Here is a 15,265-nt window from a genome sequence, read left to right on the forward strand (position 1 = left end):
CTTTACTCAAACCGGTGATAAAACTGATCCATTGTATAATTTAAACTCAGATTTGAATAGCTCCTTGAGATAGAGAATTTAAGTGATACAGACATAAAACAGGGCTGAGGGATTTAGTGTGCCTGTCCTTCCTCAGGTCCAGAACAGGGATGATGTGCTAAATGTGGCCTTCTGATTTCAGTGATTAAATTACAAATTCATGAGTAAAGAACTTGAAAGGGCTAAAAAATCTGACTCAAAATGCAAAAATTTGAACTGGTTTTATTGTTGGGACATTACAATGTATCTTATTGATAATATATATCTACCTTATAGTTAATGTATAAACAGCTTAGTCATCCCTATTGTAAACACCTGCAAAACTGATCAATAAAGCAAGATGTCAAGTGAATACAATTACAATTGGAATTGGCTATCAAACCCATCAGTTGTAAACAAACATTGTTCAGTACTTTATAACAATGATACTTGCAATACACCAAACAGATAGAGTGTTTCGTAATATATTAGAGTCCTTGTAATAACATAGTTAACGTAGATATGATTCACATCTTATTATCACAAAATCGCCACAACTCCTCTTTCTTTATGTGGAAGACAGCAATGTTGCTGCTGTTTGTGTCTCCTATTACTATTGTGGCGTTTCAGCCCCTGCAAAACTGGTGGGAAGAGAGTGGTTAATACTGAGACACAATTATACATTGCAATAACTAACTATTGTATGAGAAAATTGCCATGTTCTACAATGTTAATTGTTCTAAATTGGGCATGTTTGTACAAAGCTACAGCTCTGCTTTGTGAACAGCACATTAGGAATTGCAGGCACTCCTAGCAGTTTATTTTCACATCCAGATTCTTACATATTTATCCTCCTCCTTTGGTTTAGTGTGAAATGAACTGTGTTGCCTGGCAACAGCAATTGAGATACCCACACAGAAAAAGAATAAATGCTTTCTAAAGAGCTGTCCACTTTGTCCTCCAACCATGCTTAGGTCTGAAGCAACAGATGGAATGTTAAGAGTTGAGAGAGGAATTTTGTAAAGTTAGATGTTATTATTGCAGCGCATACAGATCGAGAGACAGATCCTCCTTCACACCATTGGAAATCCTACTCACTCTTGAATTTAGGTTTGTCATTAACTGTTAATTGTCTTAATAATGTCTCTATTGACTTTAACATGATGATATTCTGATCAGAAATAATCATCTTTATGTTTGTACCATGCATTTTTAGAATGCAAGTGCAGTGCTATAATGAATGAAGTTGGAATTATAATATACAGCATCTTGTCTCATTTCTGGAACACAAGTATTATTTGATCATACTGTGTGATCTGCTGAGAAAAACAAACCTGTTAATATTCTAGTAGCTGTCTTGTGATACAATATACCTTCAGGTGCAATATCACATTTACCTGTCCTTGTGATAGTGGGTTTGAAGCAGTACAATATAACAGCGAGGAAAATTACCTCAGTCTCAAAATCCACATACGAATATAAAATATATAACTGGGAGTGAGTCAAATTTTGTAATTGAGTCATGGATTTATTTTGGTCTTCATGTACTACTGCAATTAAATGATATGCCTGTAGCTCTTTGCAGGGTAGTTATTATTCTGTGTAAATCTCAATCTTCTCCTGGATACTATGGGTTTCTTCCTCACTTTACAGATGCATTTGTATCTGGGTTCAGTATTCTGATTTGTGTGGGCAGATCAATTCCGAGGCATTGTCTCAATTAAGCATCTCAAAATCATAATCTGGTTATTTCTTTTATTGATGAATATTCAAATACCAGATCTATGGGAAAAAATCCACTTAAAATGGAATTGTCTGGAGTTATCTACCAGGAGCAGGAAAAGAGGGAGAGAGAGAGACAAAGAGAATGAAGCTGGCTTAAAGATAGAGACACTGAAGTTATTCCAGTATAAATAAATAGGCATGAAATTCTTTCTAAAAGCAAACGGCTAGATGAGGAAATCTGAAATAATAAGAGAAAACGTATTTGTCATTTAATCTCATATTTCCACAATACTATCACAGACGTTCCCATTTGACTTTTCTTCGCATGGCTCTATATTTACTCAAACCTGTCACATCTCTTAACTTATCCTAGTTCTGATGAAAGCTCACTGAAACAAGAGTTCTGTTTCTTTCTCTGCAGATGCTGCCTGATCTGCATTTTCTGTTTTTACATCTGAAATGCTTGATCACATTTAAACTCATAATAAACAAATAAATAAATCAGATAAATGTTAAATTGTATTTAATGTAAAACAGAAAATGAACAAATAGCAAACTGCAATCATTTCAAAAAAAGGTTTCAAGGACATCAAATACATATAACTTTCCACTTTTTTGGAATTTTTAAAAACATTATTGCGTTCAAGTTCATTCCAAGCACCTACGGTGCATTGACACCATAGTGTTTTAGTTAGGGTTGTCATGTATTTCCAGCTTTAATGAAGGCTTTCTTGCTTACCAATGTCCAACTGTGCTGTGTTTGAGAGGTTTATTTATACACTCATCCAAAAAAAATGAACAATACTCACAAGATCACTGGGAACAACTATTGTTAGTTAATCTCATATCTCAACTGTATCTCAATAAGATGTGTGTTCAATATGTCCCAGATGATCAACTTTCTTCTTTGTGTCGTCCTTTGAGGTCATAGATTCCACAACTTTTTGATCCACTTATTTGAACCATCTTCATCCAATCCACCTTTTCTCGTGAACATACATTTCTGAAATGTCTCTTTGAGAAGTGCTTTTCATTTGAACTTGGCCCTCAGTGTTAAAGTTGTGCCACCTGCCACTCAGAGTGGAACCAACTCTGAGACCCCCCCTTTCTTGTGGCTGGTCGTCTTTACAAAGACAGTTTTGTCCTCGGTTTTAGTAACAGACTTGTTTGCCATCCTGTTGAACTTTATTGCCATTTCATCCATATTCCCAATACAAACCAATTAAACACATTCTTATTATGAATGACAGATCGATGTAATTTTATGATTTTATTGTCAAGTTCAGGTGACAGGCTCAGTGAAATGTTTTCTCAGAGACAAATGAATCACATCTTGCACGGAACCTGGTACTGGCCTCGAATCTAGCTAATTGCAACTATGCGACCAGAAGGGCCTTTAGTGTACCAGACATTCCAGCCTCAAGAATTAAAACAGCATTATTGGTTTTTAATATTTGTAAGGTGGAATCAAAATGTTCCTTGGCATAGACTTTTCTTCTCATCTGTGCAGACATAATCTATGTAAACGTAGAAACCAGAAGAAGTAGGTCATTCCAACCATCAAACATGCTCCACCTTGTTGTAGGTCCAGCCTACCCCCAACAACCTTCAACTGTCTGGTTGGTCAAAAATCTACCTACCTCTGTCTTCAGTTCCATCATCACAACAGCAAGCAGGTTCTGACATAATCCCAAGATTTGTGTCACAGAAATCTGTTCCAAGTACTGATTGATATCAGGAAGTGGCAATCAACAAACTTCCCTTTCACAACATGAACTGAAGGGATTTCATTCCCACCCTTATTGTTTCACTATTTCAGATGACCAAATTATTTACAGTTCACCAGTAGAGTAGTCTAAAAAAAAATTGGATTTTCCAATTAACTGATCAAAAGCATCTGGCCAGAACCCAAATTTAAATTTTAACAACTTGCAGACTAGAAATAGGATATTCAGTTCAACTGGTCTGTGCAGGTCCTTATGCTCCACATAAGCCTTCTCCCACCTGCATAATTTAAGCCAATCAGAATGGCCTTATACCCTTTTCCTTGTTTTTATCTAATCTCACTGAACTACATCCTTATTATTCAGCTGAATTCTTTAGGCAGAAAGGGTGAAATGGTAAAGTCAAGGACTTATGATTCCTTCAGGAGTAGAAAAAGAGGTTGCCCTAAGTTTGGTTGGATAGCAGTAGACATGTGAGATTGACACAAGATTGACAAGTACTATCTGCCAGTATGGTGATAGCTGATTTCCTTGCAGGAGGAGATTCATGCTGCAGCTCTAGAGATATTGGCTCAAATCCCACCACAGCAGCTCAGGATCTGGAATAAGTAGCTAGTCTCAGTAGTGATGACTATGACAACTTACTACCAATTATTGTAAAATTCCATCCAATTCATGGAGGTCCTTTAGGGAAGAAAATCTGCTATCCTCCAAAACCAGGAATCACCGATTAAGGATATGGGCTAGGCCATTTAGGACCGAAACGAGGAGAAATTTCTTCACCCAGAGGGTGAGGAACCTCTAAAATTCTCTACCACAGAAAGTGGTTAAAGTCAAAACATTTAATATTTTCAAAATGAGATAAGTATAGGGCCAATAGGGATCAAAGAGCATCTTGGGGAGAAAGTGGAGACAGAGGACAGAATTAAATGACCAGCTATGGTCATATTGACTGGTAGAACAGGCTCTAAGAACTGAATGACTTACTCTTTCTTACATTTTCCATGTTTCCTTACATTTTCTAGGTTTGGATTAATGTGACTCCAGAACCCACAACATGATTGACTCTGAAATTCTCTCCAAAGTGAATTGAGTGGCTGGTTAGGCTAAGGACAATTAGAGATGTACAATGAATGCTGGTCTTGCCAGTGATACCCACATCCCAAGGAATTTTAAATAACACAAATGCATTATGCTCCTACATTCTCACCCCTCAGGTTTCTCCTGAGTTCCTTGTGCCTTTTAAATGATTCTCATATCTAGTCTTCCCCACAGGTAGAAAGATGTTCCCCTCCGCTTTCACTTCTTTCAAAAATTGTGTATTCCCTCAAAGCTCTGGGGGATCTCATTGGTGTCATATCTTTTCAAGACTACAGTCTGTTTTCATTCATTCCTCTGCTCCTCACTTCAATCTTGTTACTGTGCCCAGAATTACTTTAGGGCTGTATGTGAATGCTGCTCGCAGACCAAAGGTCTGAGCAAAACCCAACAATTTAAACAATTTCCTGTGACCTGTAACTAGCTGCTGCTGTTTTTAAAAGTTCAACATTCCAGTTACTGCAACTTGAACTTTGAGCAGAGTCTTTCAATATTGTCCTCAGCCATTTGAATATTCAGAAAATGTTACACACCGTATTATTTGTAACAATGCTCCATTTTAAAAATCATTATTACTTGCCAGCTGACAACTGACACATGTACAGTTCACTCAATGTATTTTGCAATGGCCAGCCACTGCTGTTTTCGGTTTCATCTCACACCCTTTCCCTGCAGATTACTTTTGTGAATCTGACCAATTCACCATGAAATTCTGAATCTCAATCTATTGTAAAGGGATGAATTATAGAAGTCGTGAGGTTCAAGTCCATAGCCCCCTGAAATTAGCCATGCAAGGAGATAGGGTGGCGAGGAATGTGTATGGTATGCTTGCCTTTAGTGATTGGGGAGAAAAAAAGTGTGGTGCTGGAAAAACACAGCAGGTCAGGTAGCATCCGAGGAGGAGAGGTGACATTTTGGTCATAAATCCTTCAGCAATAATGTGGCGGTGGGGGAGCAAGGGGGCTGAGAGGTAAATGGGAGGGGGAAGGCAGCTTGGATAGCATTAGGTAGATGAAGGTGCGAGGGTGATGGTGATAGGTCAGAGAGAGGGTGGAGTGGATAGTTCGGAAGGAAGATAGTTAGAGGACAGGTAAAGCGTTGCCAAATTGGAAGGTTGGATCTGGGATAAAGTGGAGAGGCAGGGAAAAGAGGGGAAAATGGGGAGATAAGTAAAGTGGTGAAATCGACATTGATCCTATGTAGTTTGGAGGGTCATAAGGTGGAAGATGAGAATTTCTTCCTCCAGGCATTGGGCAGCTTGGATTTGGTGGTGGGGATGGCCCAGGGCTCCTCTCCTTTATTGATCAGGGAATTAAGTAGAAGAGTCAGGATGGCAAGTTAAAGCTTTAAGAATTTGATTCGTCCATTTTTGAGAACTGTGTTCAATTCTGTTTGCCACATTACAGGAAGGACTTCAGTGACAGTGCAGAGAGGTTTACCAGGATGTTGCTGGATTAGAGGGGTTGAGCTGCAAGGACAGGTTAGAAATACTCGATAAAACGTGGAGCTGGAAAAGCAGGTCAAGCAGCAGAGGAGCAGGAGAGTCAACATTTTGGGTAGGACCCGTCAGCCGGGGTGGGGAAAGGGATGTGGGGCTGGGGGAAGGTAGGTGGGGCTGGGGGAAGGGATGTGGGATGGTGTTAGGCAGACATAAGTAGGATCTGGTTGACATGGTCCAGGTGAATTGGAGTTAGAAACACTCTGGTTCTTTTCTCCAGAGCAGCAGAGGCTGAGGGGAGACGTGATAGAAATTTATAAAATTATGAGATGCATAGATAGGATTGACAGTAAAATTCCTTTTCCTAGAGTTGAAATGACTAAAACTAGGGGCAGGAATTTAAAGGTAAGTGGGGAAAGTTCTAAAAAGGAGATGTATGGGGCAAGTTTTTTTTTAAAACATGTGATCGGAGTGTGGAGCACACTGCCAGGGGTGGGGGTGGAGGCAGATACGACAGGTGCATTTGAGACTTTTAGATAACCACAGTTATACAAGAAATGGAGAGACATGGACCAAGGGCAGGCAGAGAGGATTAGTTTAAGTTGGCTTCATGTTCAGCACAACAGTGGGCCAAAGTGCCTGTCCTTGTGACTTATTGGTGTATTTTCTAAATCATGTGTCTTTCTACAATTCTGCAGAGCATTGGTGGGACCATACCAGTGTACCTTGTAACATTTGTCTCTCTTCTTTAGAAGCAGTTCAGAGAAGATGCACTTCCTGGTTCCTCAGATCAGGAATTATCTTGGGGAAGAGTGGTTGAGCAGACTGGGCCTATTCTCAAGATTTTAGAAGAATAGAGGTGATGATCTAATTGTTAAGCTCCCTCAGAATCTTGCATATCAGAGTAGATATTAAGAGGACCCTTTCCCATTGGAGTAAATCTGGATCAAGAAGAGAATGTTTCAAAAATAAGGGGTGTCTTGTTAAGACAGATGAAGGTTACTTTAAGTCATTAAATCTTTTGAATTCTCACCAGCCAGTAGTGGAGGTATCGAAACTTCTCAAAGCAAAGCAGAGTCAGATTTTTAAATGAGGCAAGGGAGTTAAGGGGTTATGGGTGCAGAGAAAAGTATGGAATCAGTTGCTGATCCAATTTATGGCCTAACTTATCAAAACAGCAGACCTGGCTTGGGGGGGGGTGTAATTGGCTCACTCCTGCTGCTTCTTTTAGGTTCTATTTGTGTTTCACTGAAAGAAAATGCAAAAGAACCAGTTTGGCTCCAGTCAGCTGTGTATAAATTAAATAAACCATTCAAGGTGTTCTTTCAGCAACCAAGGAATTGGCAAAAGGACACTTAGTTGAATCCAATTTACTGGTGTTTTGTACTTGATGTTACTAATGGTGGCATGGGGGGTTAACTAAAATCAATTCCTGGAGTTTATCAAATGACTTGCCCCCAAGCTCCAACCATTAGTCAGCAAACACCTCCATCCTGATGACACACTGCCTTCTTAAACCAATTGGAAAGTCAAATGTTTGAAGGAGAGATTTTATTGCATGTCCCAACGATCTTTCTTCAGCATTGCACACAGTATGGTCCTGGAGGGTTATTAACCCAGAGTGCACCTCTAAACACACCCCTCCTCTTTACTAAAAGATTCCTAGAATAGTTGCAACATTAACTGCTGAGCAGTTTCTTCAAAAATACTTATGATGAGTCAGTTTTACTCTAAAAATCATAGATAATTCCCAAAATAAAATCCAAATCAGTCCATTAAACATGAAACACTGAAGATTGGCTACAGAACAGCTATTTACAAAATATTACTATTAAAATGAGCAACCCTGTTAAGTATAAGAACAAAAGTTCTCCATAGACCAAAAGTTCTCCAAGTGTGCAATCGCATATGAATATAAAGAAAAAGCAGTGCTGAAATTCAGCCAAAATATTACTAAGGTTGACGAGAGCTCTTTGAATATGGAGAATGCTGCTCCCTGCTGGCAAGAACATGATCCAGCAACAGATTCAGATGGATTTTCTAACAGCAGCAAAGACAAACGAAATCAGACAACTCCTGACATCTACAGGTGCGCAATTAAATACCAATTCAATAAATTTAAGTCATCCTATTCCTCCAAGAACTGCTTTCTAATTCAATGCTGACTATTCTCAGAGGAGTTATAATTGACCATAAGACATTGGCCTAATTTCTGCTTCTTTCAGCCCATCAACTCTTCTCCACTATTCAATCATGGCTGATAAGTTTCTCAACACCATTCTTCTACCTTCTCCTGTAAACGTTGACACCCTTAAGAACCTCTGTCTTAAATATACTCAATGGCCTGGCCTCTGCAGCCTTCTGTGGCAATGAATTCCAAAGATTCCCCACTCTCTGGCTGAAAACTTTTCTCCTTACCACTGTTCTAAAAGAATCTTTCATTTATTCTAAGGCTGTGCCTTTGGGTCCTAGTCTATCCTAGGAATGGAAATATCTTCCCATTGGAGTGGAGAACCCCCCTCATCCTTCTAAACTCCATTGAACATAACCCAAAATTCACAAACGTGAAGCCTTTCACTTCAAGGATAATTCTCGTGAACCTGCTCCAAGGCCAGGACATCCTTCCGGAGGTATGCAGTTCAACATTGCTCACAATGCTCTAAAATGTGATCTGACCAAAGATTTATAAAGCCTCAGAGGTACACCACTGTTGTTTTTATACACTAGTCCTCAAAATAAAACGGCAACATAGTAGTTAGGAAGGCAAATACAGACTCAACCTGCAAGTTTACATAGAGAATGAGGACTATAACTCCCAAGTCCATTTGCACTTCAGACTTTTGAATTTTCTCCCCATTTAGAAAGTATTCTACACCTCTATTCTTCCTACCCAAATGCATGACCTCACACTTTCCCCACATTATACTCCATCTGCCACTTCAATGCCCACTCTCCTAACCGGTCTAAACATTTCCGCAGTCTCCCCACCCCCCCAACGCTACCAGTCCCTCTACCTATCTTTGTATGCAAACTTAGCCAGGTCTTAGCTAGATCACCAATGTATAAAGTTGTGGTCCCAACAGCAAGCCTTGCAGAACACCACTTTCATCCTGAGGACGCTTATCCCCACTCTCTGCTTTTTGCCAGACAAACTTCTATCCATGCAGCACCTTGCCTCTAACACCATGGGCCCTTATCTTACTCAGCAGTCTCCTGTGCAGCACCTTGTCAAAGACGTTCTGGAAATCCATCAATAGCGCTCTTTGGTCTAACTTGTTTGTTACTTCAAAAGGAATTCTAGCAGACTTATCAGGCATGACTTCCCCTTGATGAAATCATGCTGACATTGCTGTATGCACTTCCACGTATTCAGAAACTCAACGTTCACAATGGACTCCAAAATCTTAACAATGACTGAAGTCAGGCTAAAATCAGCCTATCATTGCCCATCTTTTGCCTTATTCCCTCCTTAAAACAGGGGGGTTACATTAGTGATATTCCAGTCCTCTGGGACCCTCAAACTCCAGTGGACAGGCATATGGACATACATGGAATAGTGTAGGTGGGATGGGCTTCAGATTAGTATGACAGAACGGTGCAACATCGAGGGCTGAAGGGCCTGTACAGAGCTGTAATGTTCTATATATTCCTGAAAGATCACCACTAACGCCTCCACTATCTCTTCTGCTATTTCCTTCAGAACTCTGGAGTGTTGTCCATCTGGTCCAGGTGATTTATTAATCTTCAGACCTTTGTTTTTCTAGCACCTTCACCTTGGTAATGGTTACCATACTTGTCTCTACTCTCCAACTCTTGAATCTTTGGGATGTTTCTCATGTCTTCCACTGTGAAGTCTGATGCCAAAGTACTTGCTCAGCTCCTCTGCCATTTCTTTGTTTCCCCACTACTACTTCTCCAGTAGGATTTCCCAGCAGCCCAATGCTCATTTTTGCCCTTTTAGATATATCTAAAGGAAACTCTTGCAGTCCTTTTTCATTCTTCTGCCTTTTTTGTTGTCCTCTGTTGATTTTCGTAGCCCTCCCACTGTCCTTTGTATACATTCTCTTTCAGTTTTATGCTGTCTCTGACTGCCCTCTCCCTCCTTTTAGCATGTTTATTTTTCCTAAGGGTGGGTTTTTACCATGTCTCCCAGAAACTCCTACCATTGCTGTTCCACGATCTTTCCTCTAGGCTCCTCTCCCAGTCAATTCTGTCCAGTTCCTCCCTCATGTCTCTGTAGCTTTACTAATTTACACAGAGCATGAATTTACCCTCAACCACACCAAGATTTGGATTAGTCTATTCAACTGCAAGGGAACTTTTAATGAAATAATTGCTTTCAATATTGCAAAACAACTTTGCATGTCTGAAAGTGTACTTTACTACTACAATTTTTGTTAGCAAATTCCCAACAAAAAACACTGTTGCATATCTCCATTCCACTTTCTGGATTTGGCTATTAATCTAGTGGGCACTTCCCCATATAGCTTTTCATTTTGCAGTAAGGATTCAATGCAGTTTGTTGAAGAGCCACTCTTGCCCTATAGAGGGCAATGTGCATTAATAGATGCAAGTGTTGTGCACAGCAAGCACCATTTTTCCATCAAACCAAAAAGATTGCAGCAATTAATATTTTCCTTGCAGATAGCCAATTAACCATTTCTCCGATATTCAATGGCTTTATCAGCATTGAATCCCCCACTAACATTGCGTGGGCCATAAATACTGCAGCTATAACAGGTCAGAAGCTGGAATGCACTTATTGACTCCCCCCAAGCGCCCATCTTTGACAGCCCTTCAGAATCGAGGTTTTACTGACCTTCACTACATTGATGAGCTTCAAAGATTATTGGCAAGTCTAAGACATGATTCCTGACAAAGGGCTTATGCCCGAAACATCGATTCTCTTGCTCCTGCCTGACACCCTGTGCTTTTCCAGCACCACACTCTCTACTCTGATCTCCAGCATCTGCAGTCCTCACTTTCTCCAAGTCTAATGCATGACCAACTGTCACACGTGGGGTGAGTGGGGAAAGACAAAAAAAAGGGAAATATAATATATTTTTGATGTTTGCGCACTCGTTCAGATGCCTTAACCTACACCTCTGCAATCTCAACAATGTCTCAAGTGTGGAGTGCATTCCTGAAGAAGTGTTTTCCACTTCAGGTAGCCTCAGGTGGTATTGTTGCTTGGAGAACCAGGTAAACATTCTGGAGACAAAATGGAGTTCAGTCAATCAGACCAGCCACAACCTTAAAATAGAACGACACAGCAGGCACAAAGGGCAGCTGGGGATAGACATCAAAATGCTGGCCTCCGGTGATATTGACACCCTGTGAAAAATCAAACGCAATATACTGCCTGAAAATATTCAGACATTAGTTTACTTTAGACCCTCTTACTAAGAATATACACTAGTTAATGATGCAATATTCATCAGCTTTAAAAACAAAATTGTGAATCTAAACCACTCTTGGTCAAGGAAAGAAACAGAAGGAAAAAGCATCGTGTCACAGCTTTATAAAATCAATTGGCTGTCAGCACTGGACTTGCAATCAACAAGTGGCCTGGAAGAAAATTCAGGATATGACCAGAGGAAGAAAGATTAGAACTTTAATTGGTCAGTAGGTACAGGAATAAGTCCAGGATAAAAGCAATTTCAGAACCAGGGAGAAAGTGACCTGCAATTGGATGAATCTTCTGGCCACACTTAAACAAATTGACTAGTGTAAGGAAATTCATTCGTACATTTGACTTACCATAGACATGTGTCCTCTGATGTAGTTCCCCACTGTCTAAACTGTAATTGCTACAAATACTACAAGGCCAATTTTGACAGTATTAGGCAAGAACTTTCAAAAGCTGATTGGGGTCAGATGTTCGCAGGTGAAGGGATGGCTGGAAAATGGGAAGCCTTCAGAAATAAGATAACAAGAATCCAGAGAAAGTATATTCCTGTTAGGGTGAAAGGAAAGGCTGGTAGGTGTAGGGAATGCTGGATGACTAAAGAAAGTGAGGGTTTGGTTAAGAAAATGAAGGAAGCATATGTAAGGTATAGACAGGACAGATTGAGTGAATCATTAGAGTATAGAGGAAGTAGGAGTATACTTAGAGGGAAAACAGGAGGGCAAAAAGGGGACATGAGATAGCTTTGGCAAATAGAATTAAAAGGAGAATTCAAAGGGTTTTTACAAATACATTAAGGACAAAAGGGTAACTAGGGAGAGAATAGGGGCCCTCAAAGATCAGCAAAACTGCCTTTGTATGGAGCAGCAGAAAATGGGGGAGATACTAAATGAATATTTTGCATCAGTATTTACTGTGGAAAAGGACGTGAAATATATAGAATGCAGGGAAATAGATGGTGACACCTTGCAAAATGTCCATATTACAGAGAAGGAAGTGCTGGATGTCTTGAAACACAAAAGTGGATAAATCCCCAGAACCTGATCAGGTTGACCCTAGAACACTGTGGGAAGCTAGAGAAGTGATTGCTGGGCCTCTTAGAGATATTTGTATCATTGATAGTCACAGGTGAGGTGTCAGAAGACTGGAGGTTGGCTAATGTGGTGCCACTGTTTAAGAAGGGCGGTAAGGACAAGCCAGGGAACTATAGACCAGTGTCCCTGACATCAGTGGTGGGCAAGTTGGAGGGAATCCTGAGGGACAGGATGTACATGTATTTGGAAAGGCAAGGACTGGTTAGAGATAGTCAACATGGCTTTGTGTGTGGGAAATCATGTCTCACAAACTTGATTTTGAAGGAGTAACAAAGAAGATTGATGAGGGCAGAGCAGTAGATGTGATCTATATGGACTTCAGTAAGACACTTGACAAGGTTCCACATGGGAGACGGATGAGCAAGGTTAGATCTCACGGAATACAGGGAGAACTAGCCATTTGGATACAGAACTGGCTCAAAGACAGAAGAAGGAGGGTGGTGGTGGTGGGTTGTTTTTCAGACTGGAGGCCTGTGATCAGTGGAGTGCCACAAGGATCGGTGCTGGATCCACCACTTTTTATCATTTACATAAATGATTTGGATGTGAGCATAAGAGATACAGTTAGTAAGTTTGCAGAGGACACCAAAGTTGGAGGTGTACTGGACAGCGAAGAGGGTTACCTCAGATTACAACAGAATCTGAACCAGATGGGCTAATGGGCCGAGAAGTGGCAGATGGAGTTTAATTCAGATAAATTTGGGGAAAAGCAATCTTAGCAGGACTTATACATTTAATGGTAAGGTCCTAGGGAGTGTTGCTGAACAAAGAGACTTTGGAGTGCAGGTTCATAGCTCCTTGAAAGTGGAGTCGCAGGTAGATAGGATAGTCAAGAAGGCATTTGGTATGCTTTCCTTTACTGGTCAGAGTATTGAGTGCAGGAGTTGGGAGGTCATGTTGCGGCTGTACAGGACATTGGTTAGGTCACTGTTGGAATCTTGCGTGCAATTCTGGTCTCCGTCCTATCGGAAAGATGTTGTGAAACTTGAAAGGGTTCAGAAAAAATTTACAAAGAATGTTGCCAGGGTTGGAGGATTTGAACTGGATGGGGCTGTTTTCCCTGGAGCGTCGGAGGCTGAGGGGTGACCTTATAGAGGTTTACAAAATCATGAGGGGCATAGATAGGATAAGTAGATTAAAAAAGTCTTTTCCCTGGGGTCGGAGAGTCCAGAATTAGAAGGCATAGTTTTAGGGTGAGAGGGGAAAGATATAAAAGAGACCCAAGGGGCACCTTTTTCCACGTAGAGGGTGGTACGTGTGTGGAATGAGCTGCCAGAGGAAGTGGTGGAGGCTGGTACAATTGCAACATTCAAGAGGCATTTGGATGGGTATATGAATAGGAAGGGTTTGGAGGGATATTGGCCAGGTGCTGGCAGGTGGGACTAGATTGGGTTGGGATATCTGGTCAGGATTGGACCGAAGGGTCTGTTTCTGTGCTGTACATCTGACTACATGACTATGCAAGGAAAATAAAACAAGTTTTGAAAGAGCACTCAGTTTTTTTTAAAAACGTCAGGGATTTTTCTATACCACAACATGAAACATGCAAATTCAGTTAGAAGTCCAACAAAATTAGATACTTGAAAGAATCACCAATTTTAATTTTTTTTGGATAATTCATAAACAAAGAAGGTATTTGACACCTTTCAATTTATGCAGTTCTACAGGACATTTGAAAGAGAACAGCAAAACAAATTTAACTAAAACAATGATTACATTGAATTGCATGAAACTGTATTGAAGCTTGGCCTTTTACAAGTGAAATGTCCTAAATGTAGGCTGGGGTTTCATTTCATATGGATTGCTCAACTCAGAATCAGAATCAATTTCCTGTCCATTTGGTTCTTCAAGTATTGGTTGAAATTTTGTGAATGATACATAGCTGGAAATCCTGTGGGGAATAATAACCAGCGACTCCTCACTTTCCAATTCACCTGCAGAGGACAATGGAGACCTTGCAGCCACCCCACCTAGATTTATGTCACAAGCTCTGAAGTACTTGTTCTGTGATCTTTTATATATCACAAAGCACAGAATCAATATCACAGCTGAGAGCAGGAATGTGCATATAGCAGAACCAATTAGGATTTCCTGCAAACCAAAAGACAACCAAAACCTAGGATCTAAAAAAAAAGAAAAAAGCCATTATTTCCAATCTAGTAGTTTCTTTATTCAGAAATTTTATTCTATTTCTTCTAACTACATTATGTTAATTAATATACATTAAAACATTCGAGGATGGACATCAGGCTGAAGAAGTCACTTTTTGCTGCTGAATATTTAGAGCTATCAAATTAGTATCTAAAAGGGCAAAATTCAGCTCAGTATTCTCACATCCTCCACATTCAAGACACTAATTGTCACAATAGTTCCTACAACTCAAACCTTAAGCCATCGTGCTCAATTTCTGCAAATTGTAAAACACCCTTCTTTGATCGGAGTTTATTCCTTGTGCCAATTATTAGGGTGTAAAATTGACAGATAAAAATGTTTGTTTTTGTGGACCTACCCCAGGGAGAAAAGACTCAGGTATTTCAGGGAAAAGAAAAACCGAATACTCCAGAGTTTTGGAACCAGCAAGAGGCAGAACGACAAAAAATTAAAACCATAATCAAGTAGAGACTCAGTCAGGATTTGATTTCAAGCAACGGTTTTGATTCACTCAAAAGACAATTTCCTCACTCAACTAAAATCTTAAGAGCATGTTTTTAACAAAAAAAGGGATTTTATCCATTATTTTGACTAAAAAGGCAGTAAAATA

The 15,265-nt window shown here is 40.0% G+C and overlaps 1 protein-coding gene across 2 annotated transcripts in view; it reads right to left on the reverse strand.

The window, feature by feature from the left end:
* Positions 1–261: 261 nt before the first annotated feature.
* The window catches only part of zgc:66455 (uncharacterized protein LOC393502 homolog), a 62,665-nt gene continuing 47,661 nt past the window's right edge, over positions 262–15,265 (reverse strand). The window contains exon 13 of one of the 2 annotated variants that reach the window (XM_043704234.1): positions 262–659. In XM_043704234.1, coding sequence (XP_043560169.1) covers positions 559–659 — 101 coding nt within the window. In that variant the 3' untranslated portion in view covers positions 262–558. Of the gene's footprint in view, positions 660–14,123; positions 14,628–15,265 lie in introns of those variants that run through there. The other variant, XM_043704233.1, reaches the window with a different exon arrangement.

This window comes from Chiloscyllium plagiosum, chromosome 15, assembly GCF_004010195.1.
Source record: "Chiloscyllium plagiosum isolate BGI_BamShark_2017 chromosome 15, ASM401019v2, whole genome shotgun sequence".
Lineage (NCBI taxonomy): Eukaryota > Metazoa > Chordata > Chondrichthyes > Orectolobiformes > Hemiscylliidae > Chiloscyllium > Chiloscyllium plagiosum.